The 23584-nt window shown below is 40.2% G+C and overlaps 4 protein-coding genes across 5 annotated transcripts; 2 read left to right on the forward strand and 2 right to left on the reverse strand.

Annotated features, from left to right (window-relative positions):
* Positions 1–3468: 3468 nt before the first annotated feature.
* On the forward strand, positions 3469–8696 carry dhrs1 (dehydrogenase/reductase (SDR family) member 1). Its single transcript, XM_069511009.1, has 9 exons — positions 3469–3621; positions 4777–4925; positions 5205–5348; positions 5522–5601; positions 6555–6687; positions 6824–6967; positions 7060–7129; positions 7344–7424; positions 7544–8696. The coding sequence occupies exons 2-9, from the start codon at positions 4782–4784 to the stop codon at positions 7678–7680; spliced, it is 933 nt and encodes a 310-aa protein (XP_069367110.1). The 5' UTR covers positions 3469–3621; positions 4777–4781; the 3' UTR covers positions 7681–8696.
* Positions 8697–9546: 850 nt separating this feature from the next.
* On the forward strand, positions 9547–15285 carry homeza (homeobox and leucine zipper encoding a). The gene is made up of 3 exons (XM_020110251.2): positions 9547–9992; positions 10749–10840; positions 11222–15285. Exon 3 carries the CDS (start codon positions 11247–11249, stop codon positions 13233–13235), a length of 1989 nt encoding a protein of 662 aa, XP_019965810.1. The 5' UTR covers positions 9547–9992; positions 10749–10840; positions 11222–11246; the 3' UTR covers positions 13236–15285.
* A 283-nt stretch (positions 15286–15568) lies between these two features.
* LOC109642154 (E3 ubiquitin-protein ligase RNF212B) lies at positions 15569–19717 on the reverse strand. 2 transcript variants are annotated; one of them, XM_020106828.2, is made up of 13 exons: positions 19608–19717; positions 18450–18557; positions 18321–18373; positions 18138–18212; positions 17858–17964; positions 17676–17778; positions 17014–17042; positions 16875–16915; positions 16769–16793; positions 16599–16665; positions 16083–16140; positions 15920–15950; positions 15569–15842 (listed from the first exon to the last, which is right to left on the reverse strand). In XM_020106828.2, exons 2-13 carry the CDS (start codon positions 18547–18549, stop codon positions 15770–15772), a joined length of 762 nt encoding a protein of 253 aa, XP_019962387.1. In that variant the 5' UTR covers positions 18550–18557; positions 19608–19717; the 3' UTR covers positions 15569–15769. The 2 variants fall into 2 exon arrangements, with proteins under 2 accessions (XP_019962387.1, XP_019962395.1); XM_020106836.2 differs by lacking the exon at positions 19608–19717 and adding an exon at positions 19108–19245.
* Positions 19718–20331: 614 nt separating this feature from the next.
* On the reverse strand, positions 20332–22268 carry LOC109641359 (zona pellucida sperm-binding protein 3-like). Its single transcript, XM_020105809.2, has 10 exons — positions 22110–22268; positions 21858–22024; positions 21677–21780; positions 21497–21585; positions 21236–21416; positions 21036–21141; positions 20854–20939; positions 20685–20776; positions 20537–20607; positions 20332–20441 (listed from the first exon to the last, which is right to left on the reverse strand). The coding sequence occupies exons 1-9, from the start codon at positions 22174–22176 to the stop codon at positions 20546–20548; spliced, it is 954 nt and encodes a 317-aa protein (XP_019961368.2). The 5' UTR covers positions 22177–22268; the 3' UTR covers positions 20332–20441; positions 20537–20545.
* Between the last annotated feature and the right edge of the window lie 1316 nt (positions 22269–23584).

Genomic DNA, 23584 nt, shown 5'->3' on the forward strand with positions numbered 1-23584 from the left:
TGGGAATGGGTATGTCTGGTTTCCCAAAATGGGAGTTGCATTTTTCACAATATTCCAGTCACTCTTTTTATCGTCAGTAAACATTGAGGTAAGGTCAGCAGTGGTGCCAGTACAAACAAAAAAGTATTTAATAACAGGGTTTTATAAAACTTGATAAGTAAGCTTACACTAGATCTAGTATCACATTCTCATGAATTAACAGAACAAATGCTTTGTCGAATTAAACAACTTTTTTAAACATAGCTGTTCATTCACCTTAGATTTTTTTCATGTGACAAATCCTGAAGTAATGATGATAAATTCTGCAAGTGGGAGGTTGAAGGTTGACTTGCACATTTATTTACACTGAGTGTTTGATTAAAGTGAGTAAAAACTAATATTGTGCTCTTCTGCTGGCTTCGCAATATGTACACTGTTTACTGTGTACTATGTAAATGCAAGATCTAAATGTGCTTCTTGTTACTGGCCATGGCCGACAGTTTAATAAATATAGAGCTTTAACAATTTCTTGTGATATTTGCAACATGGTTTTACATGTTTTAGTCTATTAGTTATTAGTATCCATCTATTAGTTTCAAACATATCAAGCCCTTTGCAGGCAGGTAAAGTTACAGTGTTCCATGTTTAGAAGACATGGACATCTGTAAATACCTCAGTGATGACAACATACAGTATACATTTACTTACACTTTGTCTACATAAAGAATTTATCTTTATTAAATATAATAGTTGAATCCACAAAAGGAGGGTACTGCTTTTATGAACAAAAAAGACTTCCACTTGTCACTGACTGTTACATAAATGTCATTGCACTGGACTAAGACTGCCTACTGGTCTGAATGTGTAAGAATGATGAACAAACTGACTTAGTGTTGTAATTTTGTACATATATATTCATATTAAAAAAAGTAAAGCTCATGTATCGGAAAAGACTGACCAGACATTATCCAGGTCTCTTTGAGTTGCCAGTGACCACAAGGTTAGACAACTGGACAAAGTAGGGACCACATCAATGTCTAATAAAAACAACACTAAACCAGATAATAACCTAACCCTGAGCATAGGCCTATCCCAACACATAATAGGCCATTGAACAAGTTGCTCCTTTATTTTTTCTTGGTTTACAGTATTCGGTGTTGTGTATGCAGGCTCCCCTTAAAGTCCATCTGCTGACAAAGATTGAGTACAGGATTTCTGTCCAGATCAGCCATGTTTCACCAACCAGAAGTTAGAGAGCTGGAGAAAAAAGCCAATTTGCAAGAGAATGATTAATAAATAATTAATGCATTTCTAGTCACTCAAACTTGAAGGTCCAGCGATACAAATTAAAAGGCTTTTTTTGTTTAAATGGTAATCATAAACCCAATGTCAAAATAACTTCTTTAAACTTTACAGAACCTTTATTGACCTTACCAATTTGGCAGGCTTTTAAGGTTCATTTGTAATGATTAATATGTGCACTCACTAATTCTCCTTTGCTAAAATCCAAACTGTTCAACTTTATCTGTGATTTATTTTGTTGCAAGATTTTCATGCTAATCCTGGACAAGCCTTTTGTTAAACATACATTTCTTTTAGTTTTGTATCTAAAAAGTTCTGTACAACAGTGGATATATTTTGGGATGCCTTTGGAACATGGGTTTGGGATCCAAACAGAAATCGTTGGAGCAACACTGTGCAAATGTCTGGTGGAAGGGTAGCAATGGCTGAGGTTTCTTTCAGGATCCCTCTTGTTCAGCCACTTGTGTCCCACTAAGCTCCGCAATATATTTTTAATTGGTGATATTGGACACAATATACAAATAATCCACGACTCATATTCCCTGTTGCACTTGAAACATTTTATTATTCATTCGAAAAAAAGACAAAACCTTTCCTGGTGTTTTGTTAATTGGAATAAATCTTGATGCCAAAAAAAGGCAATAATCCCCATACTAATCTGCCAACAGAAACAGTACATGAGGGATGATACCATGGGAACAATTAGCTTTGCATGCTTAAGGAGAGAAAGAAATGCATGTGGTGACATGGAGACATCTTCCTGCTGCCAAAGATAATGTTGCTACTGTAGCAACATTATCTTTGGCAGCAGGAACATGTCTCTGCAGATCACCCAGGAGTTTTAAAATGATTTAACAGAATCATTGAAGCTCTTTGGAGTCGGCAGTGCAGGCCCAGCACACAATGATTGGTCAGTAAAGCATTCATTTCACCAGGAAAAGTGCAGTTTTGTCCTTTATGATGATATTGCAACAGTTTCACAGCCACAGCCCTTAAATCTACACCCTTCCCAGGAAAATACTACACGATTTAGTCTCATAACTACAAACATTGTTAATATGACAGTAAAGTATTTAATCCTGAGTAAAGCAGCCTTCAATAACACACAGGACAAAATTCATTTTTGCATTGTGTGTTGGCTTAGAATTAAACCAACTGTATTATTATTGACATCTTAAATTTGAAGGGCGGCTTTATATAAGGAATTAAAAAAGGGTGATGCTCCTCCATTGGTTATGAAAAAGTATAGATTTCCATGTCTTAACAATTTAAATATTTATAGACACCAAAAACACATAAACAAATATTTCATCTGCATTTGTTAACATTGTATAAAGAAAAATGTCACTTTTGCAGTGCATTGTTTAGCTTGTACTAATGCACTACTAATATACAGTATGTTGATGTGCGTGAGTTTCAATACACAACATGAACAAATAGGCTATTTGCATCCATTTTGTAATGTGAATTGAGTAACATGAAGGCAGACTCCCGCTCTTGTTCTGGTTGTTAGTGGTGGGTTAGTATTTTTTTACTTTGTATGTTTTATGTGTTTCTTTATTTTTTCTTTCAAAAAATTTTCTATTTTATTGATCTTTATGTGCACTGTTCTTTTTGTAATGATTCAGTATTTTTCCTAGAAGTGAGTCTTACAGAAGGCTCAGAGATTAAGCTTTCACAATAAATCATCCTTTCAAGTATAATTTAACCAAATCGTTTGAACAGCCTTTACTCTTTGACTAAATATTCAATACTGATGACACATGACAATCTTGTTATAATAGAAAACATGTATTGTGTTGTATATATTAAATAGTAAATATAGTTTTTTATGTTAATACATGTGTGCTTCTTCTCCTTTCTTTGTAATAATACATATTTTCAGTCATTATCATCCACCTTTAAAGGCTGCAGGCCTTTTTAGCACAACTCGAGCGCCACCGTGTGTGCATTGTTGTAAGTTACACACAAGACCACCTCTGACACTGAGGTTTTGAGTCTCGTCATGTAAACTGTGATTATAGCAGCTTGTATCTGTCAGACTCTGAATACAAACACAAACATGCTATAATGGTGAATGTTGATATCACTATAACAGCAGAATAACAGCAGCATGCCAATAAAACCCCGTGTCCCCAGGACAGTCTCGCCGCGTCTTCTCGCGATATCATAGCAGACATGGTGCGTTTGCGTAACAGTGTTGAATCTCTGTGGCGTTGAGTCTGAGTGTAGCTGCAGGATCCGCTCAGTAGTTCAACCAGCAGCGACTCTATCACACACGACACGACACGCATCCAACCTCAGGACTCAAACCTCCTCCAGAGCTCTGCGTGAAGCCAGGTAGGGGTCTTCTCTGTGCAGCTAGTTTTATATATCTATATATATAAATATATATATATGCAGAGATAACTGTGTTGTATAACAGCGCTGCTGGACATTGAACAACTTCGTGTAAAGGACTATTTAACCTTTAATGATTAATATCGACTCACAGTATCGTGTTGTAACGAGATGTTTTTGTCAAGTTGTCAAAGGAAATCCAATCACCCTTCATTCTTAAACTTTTCTTATGTTGTATATAATCATATATATAGTCTTGGTTTAATGAATTTATTTTATGTTTATAGTATGTGTGCTGCTGTCTTTTCTTCATATAAGCTGCTGGATGCCTACATTTCCCTCGGGATCTATATAATGTCTATATTTATCTGTCTAATACCATAAGTTGTATATCATACACCCTCTATATTTAACAGTTGCCTTGCTATAGCATTTAAGAGTGAGGATACCGTTTTATATAAGTTTGCTTACATTATTTTAATACATTAACAAAAAAAAGAGAGTAAAGGCTGTTCAAACGATTTGGTTAAATTATACTTGAAAGGATGATTTATTGTGAAAGCTTAATCTCTGAGCCTGCTGTAAGACTCACTTCTAGGAAAAATACTGAATCATTACAAAAAGAACAATGCACATAAAGATCAATAAAATAGAAAAATTTTCGAAAGAAAAAATAAAGAAACACATAAAACATACAAAGTAAAAAAATACTAACCCACCAAACAGAACAAGAGCGGGAGTCTGCCTTCATGTTACTCAATTCACATTACAAAATGGATGCAAATAGCCTATTTGTTTATATGCACATCAACATACTGTATATTTGCATTAGTACAAGCTAAACAATGACATTGCACTGGAAAAGTGAAATGCTCCATTATATTAACAAATAATTGAGCACAGATATCAACATTGTAATATCATACTGTCGGCTGTATGTGTGTAAAGAATACTGAGTAACAGTGACTCCACTAAATGATGTTGGGTAACTACAGATTGCCATTGGACTACGGACTGTGGGTGGGGTCACATTTCTTCTCTTATGTATTTAATTTATCAGGTGATCTCTGATCATATCTAACCTCCACAGACTAATATACATTGGTCATCTGAGCTCACAGCCGATCCTATTTGGTGTTGTTTCCTCCCTTCCAGAGAAAATGTCCCTGTCCGGCTGGGTGTGTGTGGTAACAGGTGCCTCCAGAGGCATTGGCAGGGGCATAGCCCTCCAGCTGTCGGAGGCAGGAGCCACCGTCTACATCACGGGGCGACAGGAGAAGACTCTGAAACAAACCGCTGCGGAGGTGAATGTTCTTGAACTTGAGTTTTCTAGAAGCAACTAAATCAGTCAGATCTGAGGTTGAAAGAAAATCCAATGTCCATTAACTTGTAATGGTTTGACAGTGTTGCCAACAATTTGTAATCCAGAGGGTCAGTTCCTCCTTCCAGTCAGGTGGATGACTTAAAAACCATTGTGCCTAGAATGTGTTTATCTTTGCTGTGGTGTGTAGCAGTAGTAGTACTGTGTTGCTGTCAGAATGACTTGATATTATTTGTAGCTGACGTCTTTGTGCGAAACGCAGGTTAAGGAGAGGGGTGGGAACTGCGTGCCAGTTATCTGTGATTCTACAAAACATGAAGACATTGAGGAACTGTTTGACCGGATCACAAAGGAACAGAATGGCAGGCTGGACATCCTGGTGAACAATGCCTACGCTGGAGTACAGGTAGATATATTGTACCGACATGAAGCAGTACTTGGTGTTTTGTGTACTTTAAATAGTACGGTTACATGTAATATAAAGCTATGTAAATGAAAGGAAACAGTTGGTCTGAGGACCAAGCACAAACTCCCCGCTGTGCGATTCACCTCGACTCTAAACATGATGTGTCATTTCAGGATATTTTTGAAAGTACAGGCAAGAAGTTCTGGGAAACTGACCCGTTGATTTGGGATTCTATCAACAACACAGGCCTCAGGTATGCTCATGTACTTTGTTTTGATCCACAAGTTGACTGTGTCATCGTCAACAAACTGTGAAATCATTTCCTCATCTTGAGTTAATAAGTTTTCCAGACATCAACTGATTCTCAACTTGTTTTTCTCGTTTTTAGTTTTGAGTTTTGAGTTTCAGTGGCAACTCCCTCTGTCTGCGGTAGCTCTGTCAGAATAGATATTAAAACAATTCACTGCAAGAGTGATGTGACAGTTTTACAATGCTAAAGGCTAAATCATTCTTCTATGTTGAATCAACACTGTGACGTGCACCCTCCTAGGAATGTCACCTCAGGTCACCGTGACGGAGCATTATGACGCGCTACACTTGATAGCATGCAGCCTTCATGTCTCCCAGTGGCTGGACAAGCGCAAAAACCTCCCCCTCCTTCTGACTCAAACAGATCAAAGGTCACACACAATTTCCTCAGAGGGCCCTCTCTTGTCCGTGGTGCAGTCATTTCAATAAAATCACTGTTACTATATATTAATTAACTCCAACTCCAATGTGAGCTGGTTTTGATGAGCTTGAAACAAAAATTCAGTGGAAATAGTAAATCATGTCCTTCCTCCCTCATGCTCTACCCAGGTGCAACCTCCTCGCCTGAATGTCCTAGAAATGTTCCTGTTGTTGCGGACATGTCTGACTTGGACAATCTCTTGCCGCGTTCTTCATTTGTGAAAGACAAACTCTGAAATATGTCTGGATCTATTTTTCCGGACATTTTTCCATGTCTGTAACGAGCTACAGATGTATTGAAGCCCAGCCAGCGTTTTACAGTTGTCATCACAGAGCGACTAAGACACAACAGCACACAAGAGTAAATGCTCACAAAAGTGTCGGGCACTTGGACAGGCTCAGCACCAATCCTTTGTAGAACCAGGTTTGATAGTACAAAAAAATATATAACTTATTTCCTTTTTCTTTCTCTGACAGGGGGCACTATTTCTTCTCGGTTTATGCATCTCGGTTGATGGTGGCTCAGGGGCGAGGTTTGATCATCACCATTTCATCAATGGGAGGGCTTCGGTATCTCTTCAATGTGCCTTATGGTGTTGGTAAAGCCGCTGTAAGATCTCTACTCAAGTCTTAGATTGTTATTATCAAGATCAAAATCTAAATTATATGATATAAGCATATATATATAAATATCTTTTATACAAACGTAGTTTTTACAGAAACAATGTTTTGTGGTTTGTTTCCAGTGTGACAGGCTGGCAGCAGACATGGCTGTTGAGCTGAGGAGTAGGGGGGTGGCCTCTGTCAGCCTGTGGCCGGGGGCAGTACAGACAGAGCTGGTGAATCAGTTGATCCTGGAGAAAGATGCAACACAGACTGTAAACTCTGAGGTAGACTCTTCTATAACAACAAACTCATATTTATGGTTGCTTCCTCTGCTTGAGGTATTTCTTGCTACATATCTGGATTTTCTTTTCCTCAGATGAAAAACGTATTTGCCAATGGAGAAACCACAGAACTGAGTGGGAGGTGTATCGTCAACCTGGCAAAAGGTAGGTTTGTACTGTCGGAGACGGTATTTACTTCACTGTCAGTTTGTAAAATAGAATGAACGTTTGACTCACATGTTTGATCTGCATTGTGATCGGTGTAATATATATTGTCATAAACTGCTTCTATAATGCTGAATAGTGTTTACTGGTTCAGCGGATTATTTTAACTAACTTAACTAAGTCTACTTTGATATGGTTTCTCTCTGTTTGAAAGATAAACATCTGATGTCTCTGACCGGGAAGATTATAATGAATTGTGACCTGGCAAGGCGCTATGGGATAAAAGATATTGATGGTAAATTTTATAGTTGCTTTCTTGATGTTTTAAGATTTGATGATTTATTTTTAATTTTATATTTATATTGAGTTCTGTGTAAGCACTTAACTTTAACATTGCTCATCTTTTTTTTCCAGGTCGGAGTGTAGTTGATTACACTTCCCTTAAATTCCTCCTGGCCCAGGTCCCATATCTCTCCTGGCTCTCAGCTGTTACCCCCTCATTTCTACGCCTGCCACGCTTTGTGCTCACCCTGGCATATAGCCGGTTCTAAACAATTCCTCCACCAGTGAAGTGAAAGTGTAAAGCTGTATACTTTATACACCCATTCCTACTTGATGATTCAATGACTGTGAGTCTATGAAGGAAAGACATGAAGAATTCTCTCGTATATTTTCTGTATTTTAACATCAGCACTAATGTCCGCTGTGGATGAAGCCACACAATGTGAAAATGTGATTTATTCATAATACTGAATGTAAAGTATTTGTAGGCCCTTGGGAAAACATACAACATCTGAAGCTTCACTCTATAGTAAAACCCTTACAGATGGTCCAGAGTGCAGCAGCGCATCTGGTCTTCAATCAGCCTAAAAGGGCACATGTCACTCCACTGTTCATTGACCTCCACTGGCTACCCATGGCCGTCCAAATTAAATTCAGGTCACTATTGCTTGCCAGCAAACCGACTTCTGAATCTGCACCCATCCACTTGAACTCAATAACACGGGCTTATGCTCCTTCTCGGCCACTGCATTCCTCCAAGACATGTCGTCTGGCATCGCCATCCCTGCTCAGAAGACACTCACAAACCAGACTGTTTGGTTCCCTGGTGGCAGAAAGAGAATACAATCTGAGCATCTTTAAGAACCTCTTGATGACTCATCTCTTTCAAGAGCACCTCTAACACCTGAACTGGCACGTAAACTGCGCCCTTTTTTAACTGACCTCCTTGCGCTTTGTATTATTGAACAGATTTTACATTTAGTGCTCACTTCAAGGTCTCCCACAGTACAGAAGCTTTAGTGCTTTGCCTCTGATGTAAGTGACTGCTTGCCAATACCAAACATTTTAAAAAACATATAACTGTATTTTTGCACCTATTTTTACATGTACTACTTATATTGCCATATATTGTACATTCAGCACTGCTACAAGTACTATAAGAGACTGACCTTCACATAACAACTTCTTAAGTAAACCAATATGAACTCCAGTTTTCAGTTGTCATTACGTGTAAAAATGACCTGTTTCTAAATAAAGACAGTGAAATTCCTTGAAACAAGATAAATATTGACATCCAGCCTATATTATTTGATCATTTACCTTTAACTGTGTGTTATAGATATTACCTCTGACCGAGATACAAATGACTAAAACACATCTGCCTTATTTTCAGTAACAGAACATGTCTGATGCTGATATGAATTCAGCAAGGACACGCACAAGACCACTTGATTGTGTACCTCTGTCTCGTTTACAGTACAAAGAAAAAAGTAGTTCAACTAAACCTCTAATTTTGACGACACTTCGGGGAGTGCTGTAGCTATGGTTTTAGAAATACTGCAGCAGGATGTAAAATGATCTAAATTACAGTATTTGGATTCTTCATATCTAAATGTTTTTGCTAACATGTTCAGTCAAGTGTTTCATTAATGTTAGCGTTATCACCCATCATGACTAAAAGCAGTTTTAATGCCCTCTGCTTTCTGCTATCAATATAATTATGATGTGGAAATAGTCTCATTGTTTTTTCTTAATAGGCCTTCAAGTAGTAAACCATGTAAAGATACTGGGTTCAGATTGGATGCAGTATTCTTCCCAGTGGCTGTGGCTGTGAAAAGAAGTCTTAAATGTCTGACGCAAGGTTCTCTGAGGGTCTCGAGGAAGTCTGCAGACACGTGAGAAACTCCTGGTGTTCACTGGAGTTGGGCGATTGCATTGTTGTGATAATAACGACACGATGATTGTAGCTGAAGCCCACATCAGACGCTCGTGGCCCTGATCTGAGAGGCGGGGGTCGCTGGTGGGTGGCTGGCGTGAAAATGTTTAGCCCACTTTACGGATTTATTATACAAGCGCCTCCTCCCTCCAATCCACGGTCTGCTCTCCCAGACTGGCACACCCACCACCCCGCCGTCACTGTGGGAGAGTCGCTTGGGCCTTGTGGGCTTCCTGGTCCTCAGCTCCGCCTCGCCTCGATCTGGCCGGACAGGGGAAACACTTCTCAGTTCAAGAACAAAAGCAACAACGGGCAGAGCCGAGTAACGGCGACTCCGAGGATCGGATCTAAACCTCAGCGGATCGAGAAATATTCGGATCCAGCGGCGAGGACCGGCCGACGACCGAACTCACGCGAAAGGCGACAAACTTGGTCGCCTCGCATCTTTCTAACCCGCCCGTAATCCGTCGAGGTGCTTGACAAATAAGACAAGGGTCAAACCGACAGACGGTATTGTTTCCCTGGTCTCCCTCTCTAACTTCGGCCATAAAAAAGCGGAGTGGCCCGAGAGGAAACTCGAGGTTTCCTTTGTTTTCTTCTCGTCTCGACGGACCTCGTGGATAAAGGGTTGTTTTGTCATTTTCGGTAAGTTTATTTTCATGTTCCACTGAAGCGTGTCTGGTGGCGAAGTGCGCCTGTGCAGTGGGGAGCGTTTTAGTTAGTACGCCATAAAGGGGGAGACACTGGACTGTTGTGGCCACTGGCACAGAGAGCAACTTTTACAGCTCCGGTCACACTCGGATAAACCGTGTGAACCCCCAGCAAACGTAACAAAGTGAAACATGTAGCCGGAGGAGCCACCACATGATCTCACCCCCCTGGTTTTAGTGAGTCACGACTGACTAACAGTGATCTCAGAATTGTTAGCTCTGTGTTTGATGCACTTGAACACTTCTTGCGTGGCTCATGCGACCTTAATCGTCGGCCATGGCACAGCCTCCTGACTCAATACGCAATATTTCCTCTGCTACCACAAATTGAGACAAACAACTCAACTCTGCAGCAGCTGGTTGTTTGTAAAACTAAGTCCTGTCAGTGTTTACAATCAACTGAATCATAGATTACCTAAGGATTGTAATTGGACAAACACGTCAACAAATATTGGTCAACAAGTTAGTCTGAATCATAATTCCTTGTGTTTGGCCTTCTAACTGCCAAACTTCTGTTGTGATATGATGAAGAGTTGGATAAACACCTGTTGCCTGAGAAAAAACGTTTTCATTTAGCTTTTCACACCAGGTTTCTTAAGAAATATCTAATGCTCAATACTGACTTAAGTGTGTAATGTGTCTCGACCTAGATTTGAGTATGACTGATGCAAATCATTTCCCCCTTCCACAGGTTTTTGTTGCCGTGTCTGCCTTTGTGAAGAGGCTACACTTATCTTTTGGGGCCGGGTACTTGGAAGTGGAACAAAGCCCAACTGGGAAAGGGTGAGAAAGTAGACTGTGATGGATTTCTCGTAGATACCCATTCCACACGCTCCCACCCTTTGTGACCGATTCCCCACTCCCACAAAACAAAAGTCAGTCACCACACTTTGGGGGAGGGGAACCCAGTCTGGACAGGGTATACGACTAGTTTCATTGGGAGTTCAGAATAGGAGTGCAAAGTAGGATGGGGGAGGGGAAACAGCTGTCAGATAATTGACTTTGAGAATGAATTAGAACAGAAAGTTCTAAAAACATCATAGTCCTTACTCCTGGCTATAGACTTTTCTTCTCCCTTCAGTTATCTGTGAGGTTAATACAGTTCAGATAAGCAAGAAAACCGCAACAGCTAAATCAGTGTGTTTTTGTGTGTTGTTTTCGTAGGTGAGAGCCTGTTTTGATATCCCAGATGGCAACCTACAGCGAACATAATGGCAGAAATGGACTAATTGTGAGCATGAAGGAGTCTTTTGAAGGAAAAGTAACAAAGAAAGAATGTGAAGGAAAGTTTGAAGCTAAACGGCCTTCCAAGGATTTGTGCCACTCTGCCAGCTCAGCGGAAAGCAACACAAGTGGTGTGGCAAGTTTCACCACTAACCACAACTCTGTTGTGTGCCTGCCTCTGGTGTCAGAGGGACTGAAATTGGTATGGACACAGTCTGATCAGACCCGTGAACTTGACACGATCCCAGAGTTGGTCCAAGCCTTTAACTTATTTCCATATCCATCCTCCCATGAGGTTAACACACTGGCCCGAGTATGTGCCTTGCCACTGGACAAAGTCAAGGTGTGGTTTATGGTGCAGAGAATAAAATATGGTATCAGCTGGTCGTCAGAGGAGATAGAGGAGACGCGGCGGAAGCTAGCAGTGCCAGAGGTTAACGATGATTCTACTGAAACAAACGAGGAAGCCAAAATAAACAGCAAGAGCAAGACTTGTGAGGAATTAGTCATTGAGGATAAGGATAGCAAGGAAGTGGAGGTTGCTCTCTCCAGCTTTACCCCCAAGAAGACAAAACCAAAGTGTGAGTCACCAGATTCTTATAAACCAGCTAAACCCACCACCCCTTGTTTCAGTTCCACCCTTCCCCCTCCTCAGGATTCATACTTCTATCGCTCACCAGCAGACACGCCAGCAAGCACAGTGACTGATGTCTCCCTTGACCTTTCAGAGCCATCATCGAGACAGCACCGTCACGGGCGCTACAAAAAGTCCAAAGCTCAGCTCGCTGCTCTTCGAAAGAGCTTTCTGAGAGAGAATTGGCCTGCAGAGGCAGAGCTAAGACGTTTGCAGGAAGAAACTGGGCTGACCCGCAATGACATTCGTAAATGGTTCAGTGACAGCCGTTATCAGCTTAGAGTTGGCCGAGGAAGCCTGGCAGCAGCCCAGAGCTATTCTCAACACACTGCTGTGGGAGGTAAACATGATCAACAAACTCAACCTCTTCCACTTATTACTCAAAAGCCTAATAGTGTGAAGGGGAACGAGGGACCCCGTAGCAGTGGAGCTAGACATTCACATTTCTTTCAGACCTTTTTGTCAAACAGTCTGGAAGCATTTGGGGAAAGAGTACTTGAGGCAGAAGAGTGTGATGTCATGGAGGAGCTTTCTGGTGATGGGGACAGTGTCAAAGACGAAGGGCAAAGTGAAGAACAGCCCTTACAATTGACCAAGACCTGCAAGATCGAGACAGATGTTCCACAGGAACCATCTGGTATATTAAAATCATCTCCCTACTCTTCCCCAGCTAGCAGCCCACCACCGACTAATAAACAGCTTTCAAACAGTAGCAGCACATCAAAGAAGTCCCACCCAGCCAAAGCCAGTCCCTCACAAACACCCATTCACATCTCAGGGGCGTCTTCAACTACATCTTCGTCTCCTGCTCTCACTCCTGGTGGGCGACCAAGAAAGACCAAGGAGCAATTGGATGTTTTAAAACAGCACTTCTTGCGCTGCCAGTGGCCCAAGAGTGACGATTACACTGAACTTGTTAAGCTTACAGGTTTACCCCGAGCAGATGTAATCCAGTGGTTTGGTGACACACGTTATGCTGTTAAAAATGGCCAGCTGCGCTGGGTAAAGGGGGTCCGTGACCAGTTCTTGGCCGAACTTGCTGTCCAGCAGAGTGGCAGTGGTTTGACTAATGGAAGCAGCTCTGGGACATCTAATCGGGCTGGCGGTAGCCGTAAACGAAAATCTCAGGCAAATGTACCAAGTACAGATTCTCCTGATATCCAGCCATTGCTAACGTATTACCTTTCAACAGGCTCACTACATGAAAAAGACCTTGACTCACTATGCAAGAAATCAAGAATGAGCTACCAGCAAGTGCGAGATTGGTTTGCATCTCAGGATGCGGGGGAGACCGACCAGGAACATAGTATTACTGACTGAACCAGACATAAGAATCGGGCTGTGCGATATGACCACAATCTCATGTCACAATACGCATCATTTCATATTCAGATGATATATCTCAGTAACGTATTTTCTGTAAATTTAATAGATGAATAAATGTAAAATAAATAGATATGGATTTTCTCCTACAAACTTTGTTCCAACACTCGACCTGAATGTTTCAATTTGGCATTGTGTACCTTGGGTCAAGTTTTTACACCAACTCGCAGGCCATAAGTTTCAACAGCAGCCCTAAGCTCCTTCCATCTTTGCAATTCTTTGCCATGTGGTGCGTCATGGGTAAAAGCCTCTTGCAGTGTCTGAGTCCGGGGTTTGTTTTAAGCACCCAACTGTACTTTTCTCGTCTGTAATTTCCTAGTGCTCTTTGACTTGATTCTTGGGCAGGTGGTTATAGAGGTTGTTGTATTTGGAGTCTGTTTGTAAAGTTCTTTTTTCTGGTCTGTGTCAGACTTTTTATACTTATACAACTTTCATGCAACAGAAGTAGCACCTCTCTTATGTATAAGCTCCTGGTTTTGTGGGGTCTTTCTTTTTAGAATTGCCGTATTCTGTGCCACGTTCACGTGTCCTGCCTGCATCCATGCTATGTGGAAAAACACAAAACATCCAAATCACAAAAACACTGCTGTAAAGAGTGATTTACGGCTGAACGAAATAAACAATACTGGATAATGCAAAGAGACTTCTATTGTGACACGATATATATATCATATCACACAGCCCTACTTCAAAACATTTCTAAAAGTAGGTGGAGTGCTCCTCATGTGCTTTGCATCAACAAGCATAGTTATTACTTTGGTTTAAATTGCTTTAATTGGGGCAGTTTTGTAACATCCAGTCTTCCCAGTACAAGCCCTTAATAAGGTTTGTGTTTTTTATATATGCTGCATTTCCTGCTTATCCTAATATATTTGGACTGGAATTATAATTGTGCTTCCTGTGTCACTGTAAATAAGACAGTAAATTGTACACTGGTTTGCGATATTTTTTTAGCTTATCTTTTTGTTTAGATCTCACTACTTAAGATTTTTCTTAGTATGATATTGTAGCAGTATAATTTAAACTGGTTGTACTCTCGGTACCTGACTATAGCAGATGAGTAACTGCTCCAGAAAATGTCTGTGTGTGAATTTGTTGACTGATAATTGTGTGTCATAATTCCTTCACAGCCGATAATTCCTTATCATTGAAAGCACACTGGACATGTACACTTTAAATTGATATCTTGCACTTTGGTTTCAGAGCCTGCTGCCATTATTTCCATTAAATTCAATTCTTTCACAAAAGAATAATTCCTAACTTGACAGTGTCATTTCTGATCCCTAAACAGTGAAAACTCTGATCATGTCTTGAAAATAACATTTAATATAATTCTACTTACGTCAACAGCATATTTTTGAAACATTCCTGATACTCTCCTGCTGTAATATTTGATTTATTAGTCAAATACTTTGCTTGTCATTTACATTTAACAGAACTGAGAAACAGGCAATTGCATTAATATCATACAGATATAGTTGCCAACTTAATTATGATGTGCTTTCACTGAGTCAGTCAGTATTTTTATATATCTTGTCTTAATAGGTCTAGGGCATGACTTTTAAAATATAGACAAAGTAGATAACTCATGAGGGTCCACATACTTTGTAAGTAGCAAAAGGCTTTAAATGCATATCTATTTCTGTCAACTCGGGTTATGAATTACAGTACAAGCAAAATAAATTTGGGGTATCAGTTCATGTATTCATTAGTTATTTCATACATTGGTGTGTGTTGCAAGAAGAAAACTCTTGCCACTCTAGAGTACTTCACTCACGAGTACGACTCAGAGTTTAGTTCCATAAAAATGTCTCGACAGAGGTTAGATGACCAGAATGTTGACAAAGCTGTGTGCATCATTGTACAAGTGTTATGTTGTGGGGAAATGTCCATAACACTTAGTGATTTCAATGTATTTTGTACTGTTAAAAAAATCGCATTTGCACAATTGTGTCACTGGAAACCAGTAAAGGATTTGCCTTTATAATCACATGTGTCAGCAATGTTTTTGTGTGTGTGTGTGTGTGTGTGTGTGTGTGTGTGTGTGTGTGTGTGTGTGTGTGTGTGTGTGTGTGTGTGTGTGTGTGTGTGTGTGTGTGTGTGTGTTGTAGCGAATCAAATTGATTATGACTATGAACAAACTTTAATGGGTGTATATTATGAGACGTGAGCAAAAAAAAGGCAAGAGGCTGAAATGATCTGCAGAGAAGCCAGTGAGACAAACTGCTGCTAAAATGTACTGACAGAAAAAAAGTCCACTAATCCACTTATGACAAAACAAACATGGTCATTTAATTCCTCAACAGAAGAGCCAACCACGTAAACATAATTATTAAATACATTCAACAATGTCCAAGACATTTAATCACTTGTGTCGACAAGTTCTGGGCAAACACAAATCTCTGAACAATGAATGAACACAACAGCGAATGACTCCTAAACAGACAAATGTTTGTCACAGTGACGTTTCATTAATGCCTGGGAGACTGTAATGAAAATCCGTTCATAAACTGGAACTGGAAAACAGGAGTCTGATGCAGAGTTCTGAAGAGGACAGAAGCAAACTCATGACTCAGAAAATTCACGAGAAAAGCACAAGTTATTTGGAAAGTATTTCTTACCTTGTAGAAGTGCTGAAGGATGTAGGCGTTCCTATTTAAAATGGATAAAAGGGGGGGAATTAAATTAAGGACAGAATCCATTTAGTTTCGCATTTGATTAAGCAAAGAGAATTCAATTTAAACACAGCTAAAAACACAGAGGTGAGGGTATGGCCACACTTACTATGTACGTGTTCATGAAGAGAACTATTGCTGGAAATTGAAGTAGCTGATCCGGGAGTCTGACAACAACAGAGGGAACAGTTTTTAACTTGATTTTATATAGCAAAAATTTAAACCCAAATAAAGATCTGCTTTAAAATTCTGTATAATAACTTTATAGTATAAAGTGTCTTAAATAAATGCTCACAAGTATCTCATCTTTGAATGTATAATAAGAGAATGATAATTAAGAGCTTATTTCACTGAGGATGGATTTCAACCAGTTTTATTGGTTGTCAGACATCTTCATAACAACCAAGCAAACGTTATCCACTGAGGAAGACAGTGAGATGTAGTTGAAAGCTTTGACAAAGGAGGACCTTGAGTGAAGGTTTTGGTCAAACTAACTATTATGTCAGGACGACTTCAAATGTTGCTTGGGGATTAAACAAAACCCTTTACTAATTTGTTTTAAAGCATGACATTTATTTACACCAATAAGAAATCACACAAGAGCCAATGTAAGTGGGAGACTCACAGTGAGAGAGGAGAGACTGGGACCTCTGCCTCTGGTCCACCCCCGAGACTCTGCTGAGCCAAAGTGACTAAGAACCAGAAAACATGTTTGAGTTTGATAAAAGTCTTGTGCAATTCTCCTCTAAAATGCAGATATGTTAAGATGTAGCCAATAAAGAATACAATTCATACCTGTTGGTTCTTGACCGAGGTGTGACTAGTAAAAGAAAATTACATGTGAAATTCACCAGTAGGAAAAACTGTTGAGACAAAATGTTCACACGACCTCTGGGTTTACCTGGGGAGGTGACAGCCACAGGGAGTGTCATCCTTTGAGTGCTGTATAAGAAGAGAGTGAGTGTACTATAATTATAAATACTTCAACACTATGATATGTACTATCAAATATGATTGTGGTATGGTAAATTGGCCTTTACCCATCTGTATGAAACTGTCCTGGAGAAACCTGTGGCAAGCAGAAAGTATACAGCCTTAACAATAAATCTGATCTAAACACCTTATCATTGACATTTTAAAGCTGCTTTCTGACATTCACTGAACTCCAGATAATCTCTGGACATTCTCTGGAGGTATGTTAGATAACAAATGTCGGAGTTCCTCTGACCAGCCCTCAAGTAAAAAACTCACAGCAGAATCTCTTCCGTAGGATTCACAGTGAGCGAGTGGGCGTGTTGATAATGTTTCTAACATGGGACAGATGCAAACCAAAAAAAACTACAAAACAACACAAATATATCAGGATGAAAAAAGGAGCCATAAACTTAGAAGATGCTGACGAAGATATCAAGAGAGCTTTTGGTGATATGGGCCGACGCTGGTGTTTATATGCTGTAACAAAAACATGTGATGTCCACAGAGGCATTTATACGTTATATTTCTGCGCCCTGAAAGCTCCGGAGACTTCTGTGTTATTGTAAACACGTCTGAGTTTGAAAGAATCCCCCACAGTGTTGTTCATGTGTCAAAGGCAAACCCCAGAGAACGTCCAGACCCAATCGTGCAGAGATTGTGTGGAGTTCATTTCTCAAAATTGCTTAATAAACACAAACTTTAATAAAGGAGATTGTGGAACACTTACCCTCCTCTGAGAAAGTGGCTTTTTTAATTCGGCAGTCTCTCTTTTCAGCTCAGAAAGTTGTTGTTTCAAGGCAGCGTTCTCTCTTTTCAGCTCAGTCAGTTGCCTTGAGATAAGGGACGTGAGTTGGAAAGTGTTGTAATCTGAGTTTTATTTATATAGAGGAACAGAGATTTTGAAATCACCTGTAGCCCTGCTCAGTGACCTCCTTCAGACGCCTCTCCAGTTCAACAGACTTGTGCTTGAAGTGTGTCGTGACTCTTTCCATCTGTGTCCACTGGAAATTAACAATCTGAGGAAGAAGTAGTCAGTATCAACTATTCTTTCATCTAAAAGGAATTACTGTAAATTAAATATGGCTAGTGGGTAATACTGTAAGTCAGAGATTCCAAGATTCTTCAACATGGTGATGCTATAATGACATTTAAAGTGTAGCAATTTAAAAGTGGCACAGAGGAGTCAGACCTGTGATATGTGCTGCAGTCGTGACTCGATCAGCTTCGTTGGGTCCTTGAAAAACACTTTTTCCTGTGGCTTCATCTAGAATAGAAAGGTGTGCAGATCTTCATTAATGTGTGGGCTGTGTGGAATAAGGTAATCCTCTGCTGGCAGCATTAGACAGTGACCTGCAGTGTCAATCTCACCAACCTCATCAGTGATGGGCAGATAACTGCAGCCGGCCCCACACACACTGCACTGCTCTGAGGGGAAAAAGAGGATGTTAGATAATTATATATCCTAACCTGTGGAAGAGCAGATGGAATTTAATTGTCTTACTAGATTTGATGCATGCCTCACAAGAGATGTGGCCACAGCTGGACACGGCAAACGACGACCCTCTCCTTGTGAAGCACTGGTTACAGTGGAACCAGTCCATTTTAGGCCCTGTGTGTTCAAAGGTCACAACACGCAAATGTAATTTTATTATATTAAACAATTTATTATATGACGATACTCTCTAACATTTAAGATAATGGTCCGCTTCCTATTCCATGGGAACAATTTCAGATAAGATAAGCCTACATTAGCCCCACAATAGTGTAATTTTCCATATTTCATGCTGTTAAAGTATTAGAACATATAAAACAGAGAGAATATATACAATGTAAACAGGATTGCACATAGAAGATATTAATATTACACTAATTGACTTATTGAAATCAAACAAATGTTTTGCTCATTTAAAATGAAATTGAACCTGAGTGAGTTTGTGCGGAAGACCACTTCATACTTCAACAAATTTATTCTCAACTGCAAAATGTTTATTCCCAGTTTGGTGTAGAGCTTGGCTGGTCTGCACAGAGCACTGACCCTGTACAACACGTTTTAGATTAACTAGAGCCCAGACTACGGCCTTGATCCAGCCTCATCAGCCGGGATCCTGACGACTGATGAGTAAGAAATCTCCTGCCAGGTTGTAAAATCTTGTGCAAACCTTGAAGCTGTTGTATCAGTATATAACCCGTCTTCCATCATGAGACGTTCACTTGTCGTTGAAGGACCAACTCAGATTCAAACCTCCACACCGTGTCAGTTCCTTGAAAGCTCAGATCAAGCTCTAACAGTGAGCCAGTGTGTACATCTCCATGGACCCTGGAAGCAGCTCAGCTCCATGTAATGCTGTTGTATATGTCACCAGTGTGATTCCTGCTATAACCACTGAAAGACACATTCATCATATATAAACATAATGGTACAGTGTGTGTGGAGTCTGGTTTAGTTATACTATGGATTTATAAATGGAGAACCCCCCCCCAGCAGCGAGACGTGATGACGTAGTCCGTTACGCTACAGAAACGATTAGCCGCTAAGTGTTAGCTAGCTAAAACTTCCTCAAAGTGCGGTCTGTGGCTTGATACTGACAAACTGAAGGGACGAGACACACGCTACACTTCAACATGGCTGCTGAGTGTCTGTTTCTCTCTGTTACTTTACCTGCGAACAAATATATTCAGCTGGTTCAGCTCTGCTGCTGTCTCTGCTCTGCCCCTCTTTATGTACAGACTGTGACTGACAGTGACGTCAGAGGTGGTTTAACAAGGAAACCACACACATTAAAAACACCTACTGTAGGAAAGAGGCGTCCAAAAGTCTATTAAAAGATCCAATAATAGAGACTATTCATAAAACAGACCGATTTAAAAGCCTACATTTAATATATAAGGTAACGAGTAAAAAAAAAAACATTCAAGATGAGCCTATTAAAAATAAAACCCTACTTTTTAAAAAGACGAGCCTACCATTTAAATACTGTAATATAATGTACAATTAAACTTTGAAACTAAAAGATAACCAGATAAGACAACAATCAAAGTATAAGCCAACTATTAAACGAGTGAGGCTACTTTCAAAAATATGCCTACCATTACAAAAATGTATATTAGCGTTAAAGATCATTAATCCTCACCCACAATAACATATTCTTGACATTAGTGGATAGATTAATCAAACTGGCAATTGAATGAGCCATTAAGAGCCAGCTGACTTTCAGAGTCCATGTGTAGAACCTAATGAAGGCAGTATACAACCATGCACTAGATTTAATCCAGCCAATTACACCACTTCACCCTGTAGTGACAGCTTCAGGTTTACCCAGTGATAAACCTTAGAGGGGAAGACCCTTGGTTTGAGTGATAAAATGATTTGAGCTTTGTTCAAGTTGAGCAGTTTGGATACATCTTTAATGGCAACAAATCTGAAATGCAAAGATGCAACCAGGCAAACAATAAAAACTGATTGTAGGAGCCAGTCAAACTGATGGATTCATTTCTGGAGAGGGAAAGAAAGAAAAAAAGTCTATGAAGGCAGCAGTTGAGCGCAAATACAGAATTTTGAAGCGTAAAAAAAATACAGTCGTTTCTCACTCTGATGCTTCAGGAGTTTTCAGTGACTGTGAAAGGCCCGAGGACTGCTTTCTGTTCCACTCCAGACTTCCCTGTAACACAAGCACAGTTAGACCATCATTAGAATGAGACCAGTTTAATCCAAGCACTGCACAGATGGTGTACATACCCGAGGTTGTCCTCCTCATCCTCCTGGACTTACAGGTTGAGTCACAGCAGTCACATAGGTTGCTATATGCAGGGTCATCCAGAAGCTCCCAGCTGAACGGGAAAAGTGTCCAGGATTAGTTACGATTTGACTTAAAGCTTTATGACTAGTTAAATAAGTCAAGTTTTACCCATGATTTCTGATGTAGTTGCAGGCCTTCTTTGTGTTGTCAAGCCCAACAGGATCCCAAGCCACAAGTTGGCAGTGCAGATACACCTGAGTGCAGAGGAGAGCGTCAAGTTTACGTTCCAGTATTTACAGATTAAGTTTGCATGTGAGAGAGCATGCACAGATATAGAATTGAAGCTTTACCTCTTTTCCAATAGAAAACCTAAAGGCTTGAAGGGACAGGTGGATCTCAGACGACCTTTGCCTTGGTTCGAATTTTGAACGGGACGTCTTACTGTCCACAAGACATCTGTATAGTTTAAAAAATACAAACACATTACTTCCAGTGTGTGGACAGAAGAAGTCAGTGGGCCCGTGTTCATATTTAATATAAAAACTTGTACCCCTTATTTGTGATTATTGGGTATAAATCGCTTTCAGGAGTCAGCTCTGGTGTGGCGGCAGCAACGCATTCATCGACAAGCAGCAGCAAGGGCTGATGGGAGTTCTGCTCCACGCTCGCCATGATGGGGATTAAAGAGCCCAGAGGAAAACTGGTGGATTCAGCAGGGCCTGAGAAATCATCTAAAAGCAACAGGTAGAGGTGAGACATTGACTTAAGACGCTGCAGTTTCAAGTTGGGGTGATGAACTGCTGACACCTACCATTCATGAGTCCAATATGAAACACCAGGGCTCCTTGACCATATGTACCGAACACAGGGTCATAGATGACGGGGTACCAGTCTTTAGGCCTGCGCAAAATACAAATTTAAAAACAGTCAACCTTCAGTAAAAGTGATCAGAGTCTTGAACACCCAGTGTGGAAGATACATGAATACACACCTCTCATATGAACACACAACTGGGTGGGTGAAGGGGAGTATGTGGGAGTCCGAAGAGGAGATGTACATCAGGTCATTGCTGTATATTAGACGATTCCCAGTGACCTATGAGGAAGAAAAATGACTTAAACTGTCAAAAGCATTATTTACTTAAAAAGCCCAGTTTGAAGTTTGCTACCCACCAGTGTCCTGAAGCTACAGTCGTTGAAGCCCACATTAAAAACAACCTGCCTGCCCGAGAAGCTGGTGGGAAAACAGTCACTGAGACGAAAGAGCGAGGGGTCGACCAGGGTTCTGCTCTCTGTCCACACCAGCATCACAGAATCAGGCCTGCAGTCCAGTGTCATGTCTGTCAGGGAGACAAGAGAACAAATACAATCAGGTTGGTCCACAAACAGCAAAGAAACCTTCAATTCTTTTTGATGCTACATTACCTGCATTAACTGAAATGGCAGCTACCAGAATGGCAAGCAGCACCCCTTGCCAAAACAAAGCCATCATGACTGAACACACAAGATGAAGACTGTGGAAGCTTTTATTGGTTCAGCTGGGAGACGCTCATCTAGTCTAACTTCTTTCACCTGGTGTGTGTTCACGACCTCAGGTGCAGCCGCCTCACTCTCATTACAACAAGTCAAATTCATTGTGTTATAGTTATTTACTTTCTATTAGGAACCAGAGCCTGGGTTAGGGGGTTGGCCTGACAGAAGATCCTACAGCTACAGTAGATATGAGAATATAAACCGTATGACAATGCCCGTCATTTGTTGGAATTATCATCAATCAGTTAATCAAATTTTATTTGTATAGCCCATATTCACTAGTTTGTCTCATAGGGCTTAACAAGGTGTGATATCCTCTTCCCTTAACCCTCAACAAGAGCAAGGAAAAACTGTATGGAGGGGAAGTTACATCAGAGAGAGCCACACGTGAGGGATCTCTCTCCCAGGATGGACAGAAGTGCAATATCTGCTGTGTGTGGCTGAACACATCAACAAAATAATAATATTTACAACATTGATTTGAAGAAACAGTTTTTAATATAATGGAAAGTCTGTCAATGTTTTAAGTATTTATACATGAGAAAATGTCTGATAGAGATGAAGGGAGCAGCCACGACAATTGAAATGGAGTTATTTTTAGTAATGGTAGAATATGTGAGCAGGCACATATTATATCAAGCAGTCTTGTTCAGATATGCAGGAGAGTCTGTAAGTAGATAGGAAAGGAGAACTCCATAATATACTGCATATAATATGATAAAAGATACATGCAAACTTTCAAAGTACAGTGGTAAACTCTGTGCTGTGCCATGTGCACGTACAGTTTTAAAACTGAATGACACGCCCTAAGAACAGATATTGTCGGTTTATATAGAGGGAACATTTAAGCATCAGTTACTCACAGGAAGAAATGATTGATTTTATTTTTTAAATCTTGTTCTGGTGGTGATACTGTGAACTGTAATTTTAATGTGCTTGCTGTTTAGCACGACAGATGTGACAGAGAAGAAATCAGGAGGTCAGCTGGTCACGTGAGGATTCATATCAGTTCTGGATCATGTCGTGAGAATAAAACAGCTGTTATTTTTACTAAATATAAATAAGGGTCTGCCCAGGTGTTAGGGTGCATCACTTTGCTGTGGCATGGCATTTTCTCCTTAATTTCATAAAGGATGGTCCAGTGTCTCCTCTGCTCAAGGAGATAAGATAAGAGACATTAAAGCTTCAACTCAAACAGCTCTTTATTATTGCAACAGCTGAAATACTTCCAGGTCATTCCCCCAAGTCGGGAACCTTCCTAAGCAAAATTGACTATTCCACTGCACCTTCAGACTCCTACACATTATAATTCTGACATGTTGAATTTTACATTGAAAGGGCTTCTACTGAAGTTTCTTATTGCATTT

Source organism: Paralichthys olivaceus, chromosome 16 (genome assembly GCF_024713975.1).
Source record: "Paralichthys olivaceus isolate ysfri-2021 chromosome 16, ASM2471397v2, whole genome shotgun sequence".
Lineage (NCBI taxonomy): Eukaryota > Metazoa > Chordata > Actinopteri > Pleuronectiformes > Paralichthyidae > Paralichthys > Paralichthys olivaceus.

What these genes read in the sequence shown, in the direction of transcription:
- dhrs1 (XM_069511009.1), top strand. Translation starts at nt 4,782, where the DNA reads ATGTCCCTGTCCGGCTGGGTGTGTGTGGTAACAGGTGCCTCCAGAGGC. An exon ending in ATGCCTACGCTGGAGTACAG is followed by an intron (nt 5,349 to 5,521) that starts GTAGATATATTG and finishes GTGTCATTTCAG; the next exon opens with GATATTTTTGAAAGTACAGG. An exon ending in CACAGACTGTAAACTCTGAG is followed by an intron (nt 6,968 to 7,059) that starts GTAGACTCTTCT and finishes TCTTTTCCTCAG; the next exon opens with ATGAAAAACGTATTTGCCAA.
- homeza (XM_020110251.2), top strand. Translation starts at nt 11,247, where the DNA reads ATGGCAACCTACAGCGAACATAATGGCAGAAATGGACTAATTGTGAGC.
- LOC109642154 (XM_020106828.2), bottom strand. Translation starts at nt 18,549, where the DNA reads ATGGACTGGTTCCACTGTAACCAGTGCTTCACAAGGAGAGGGTCGTCG. An exon ending in CCTCGGTCAAGAACCAACAG is followed by an intron (nt 16,666 to 16,768) that starts GTATGAATTGTA and finishes TCTGGTTCTTAG; the next exon opens with TCACTTTGGCTCAGCAGAGT. An exon ending in CCAGTCTCTCCTCTCTCACT is followed by an intron (nt 16,141 to 16,598) that starts GTGAGTCTCCCA and finishes TGTTGTTGTCAG; the next exon opens with ACTCCCGGATCAGCTACTTC.
- LOC109641359 (XM_020105809.2), bottom strand. Translation starts at nt 22,176, where the DNA reads ATGATGGCTTTGTTTTGGCAAGGGGTGCTGCTTGCCATTCTGGTAGCT. An exon ending in CCAATAATCACAAATAAGGG is followed by an intron (nt 21,142 to 21,235) that starts GTACAAGTTTTT and finishes TAAACTATACAG; the next exon opens with ATGTCTTGTGGACAGTAAGA. An exon ending in GATGAGGAGGACAACCTCGG is followed by an intron (nt 20,608 to 20,684) that starts GTATGTACACCA and finishes CTTGTGTTACAG; the next exon opens with GGAAGTCTGGAGTGGAACAG.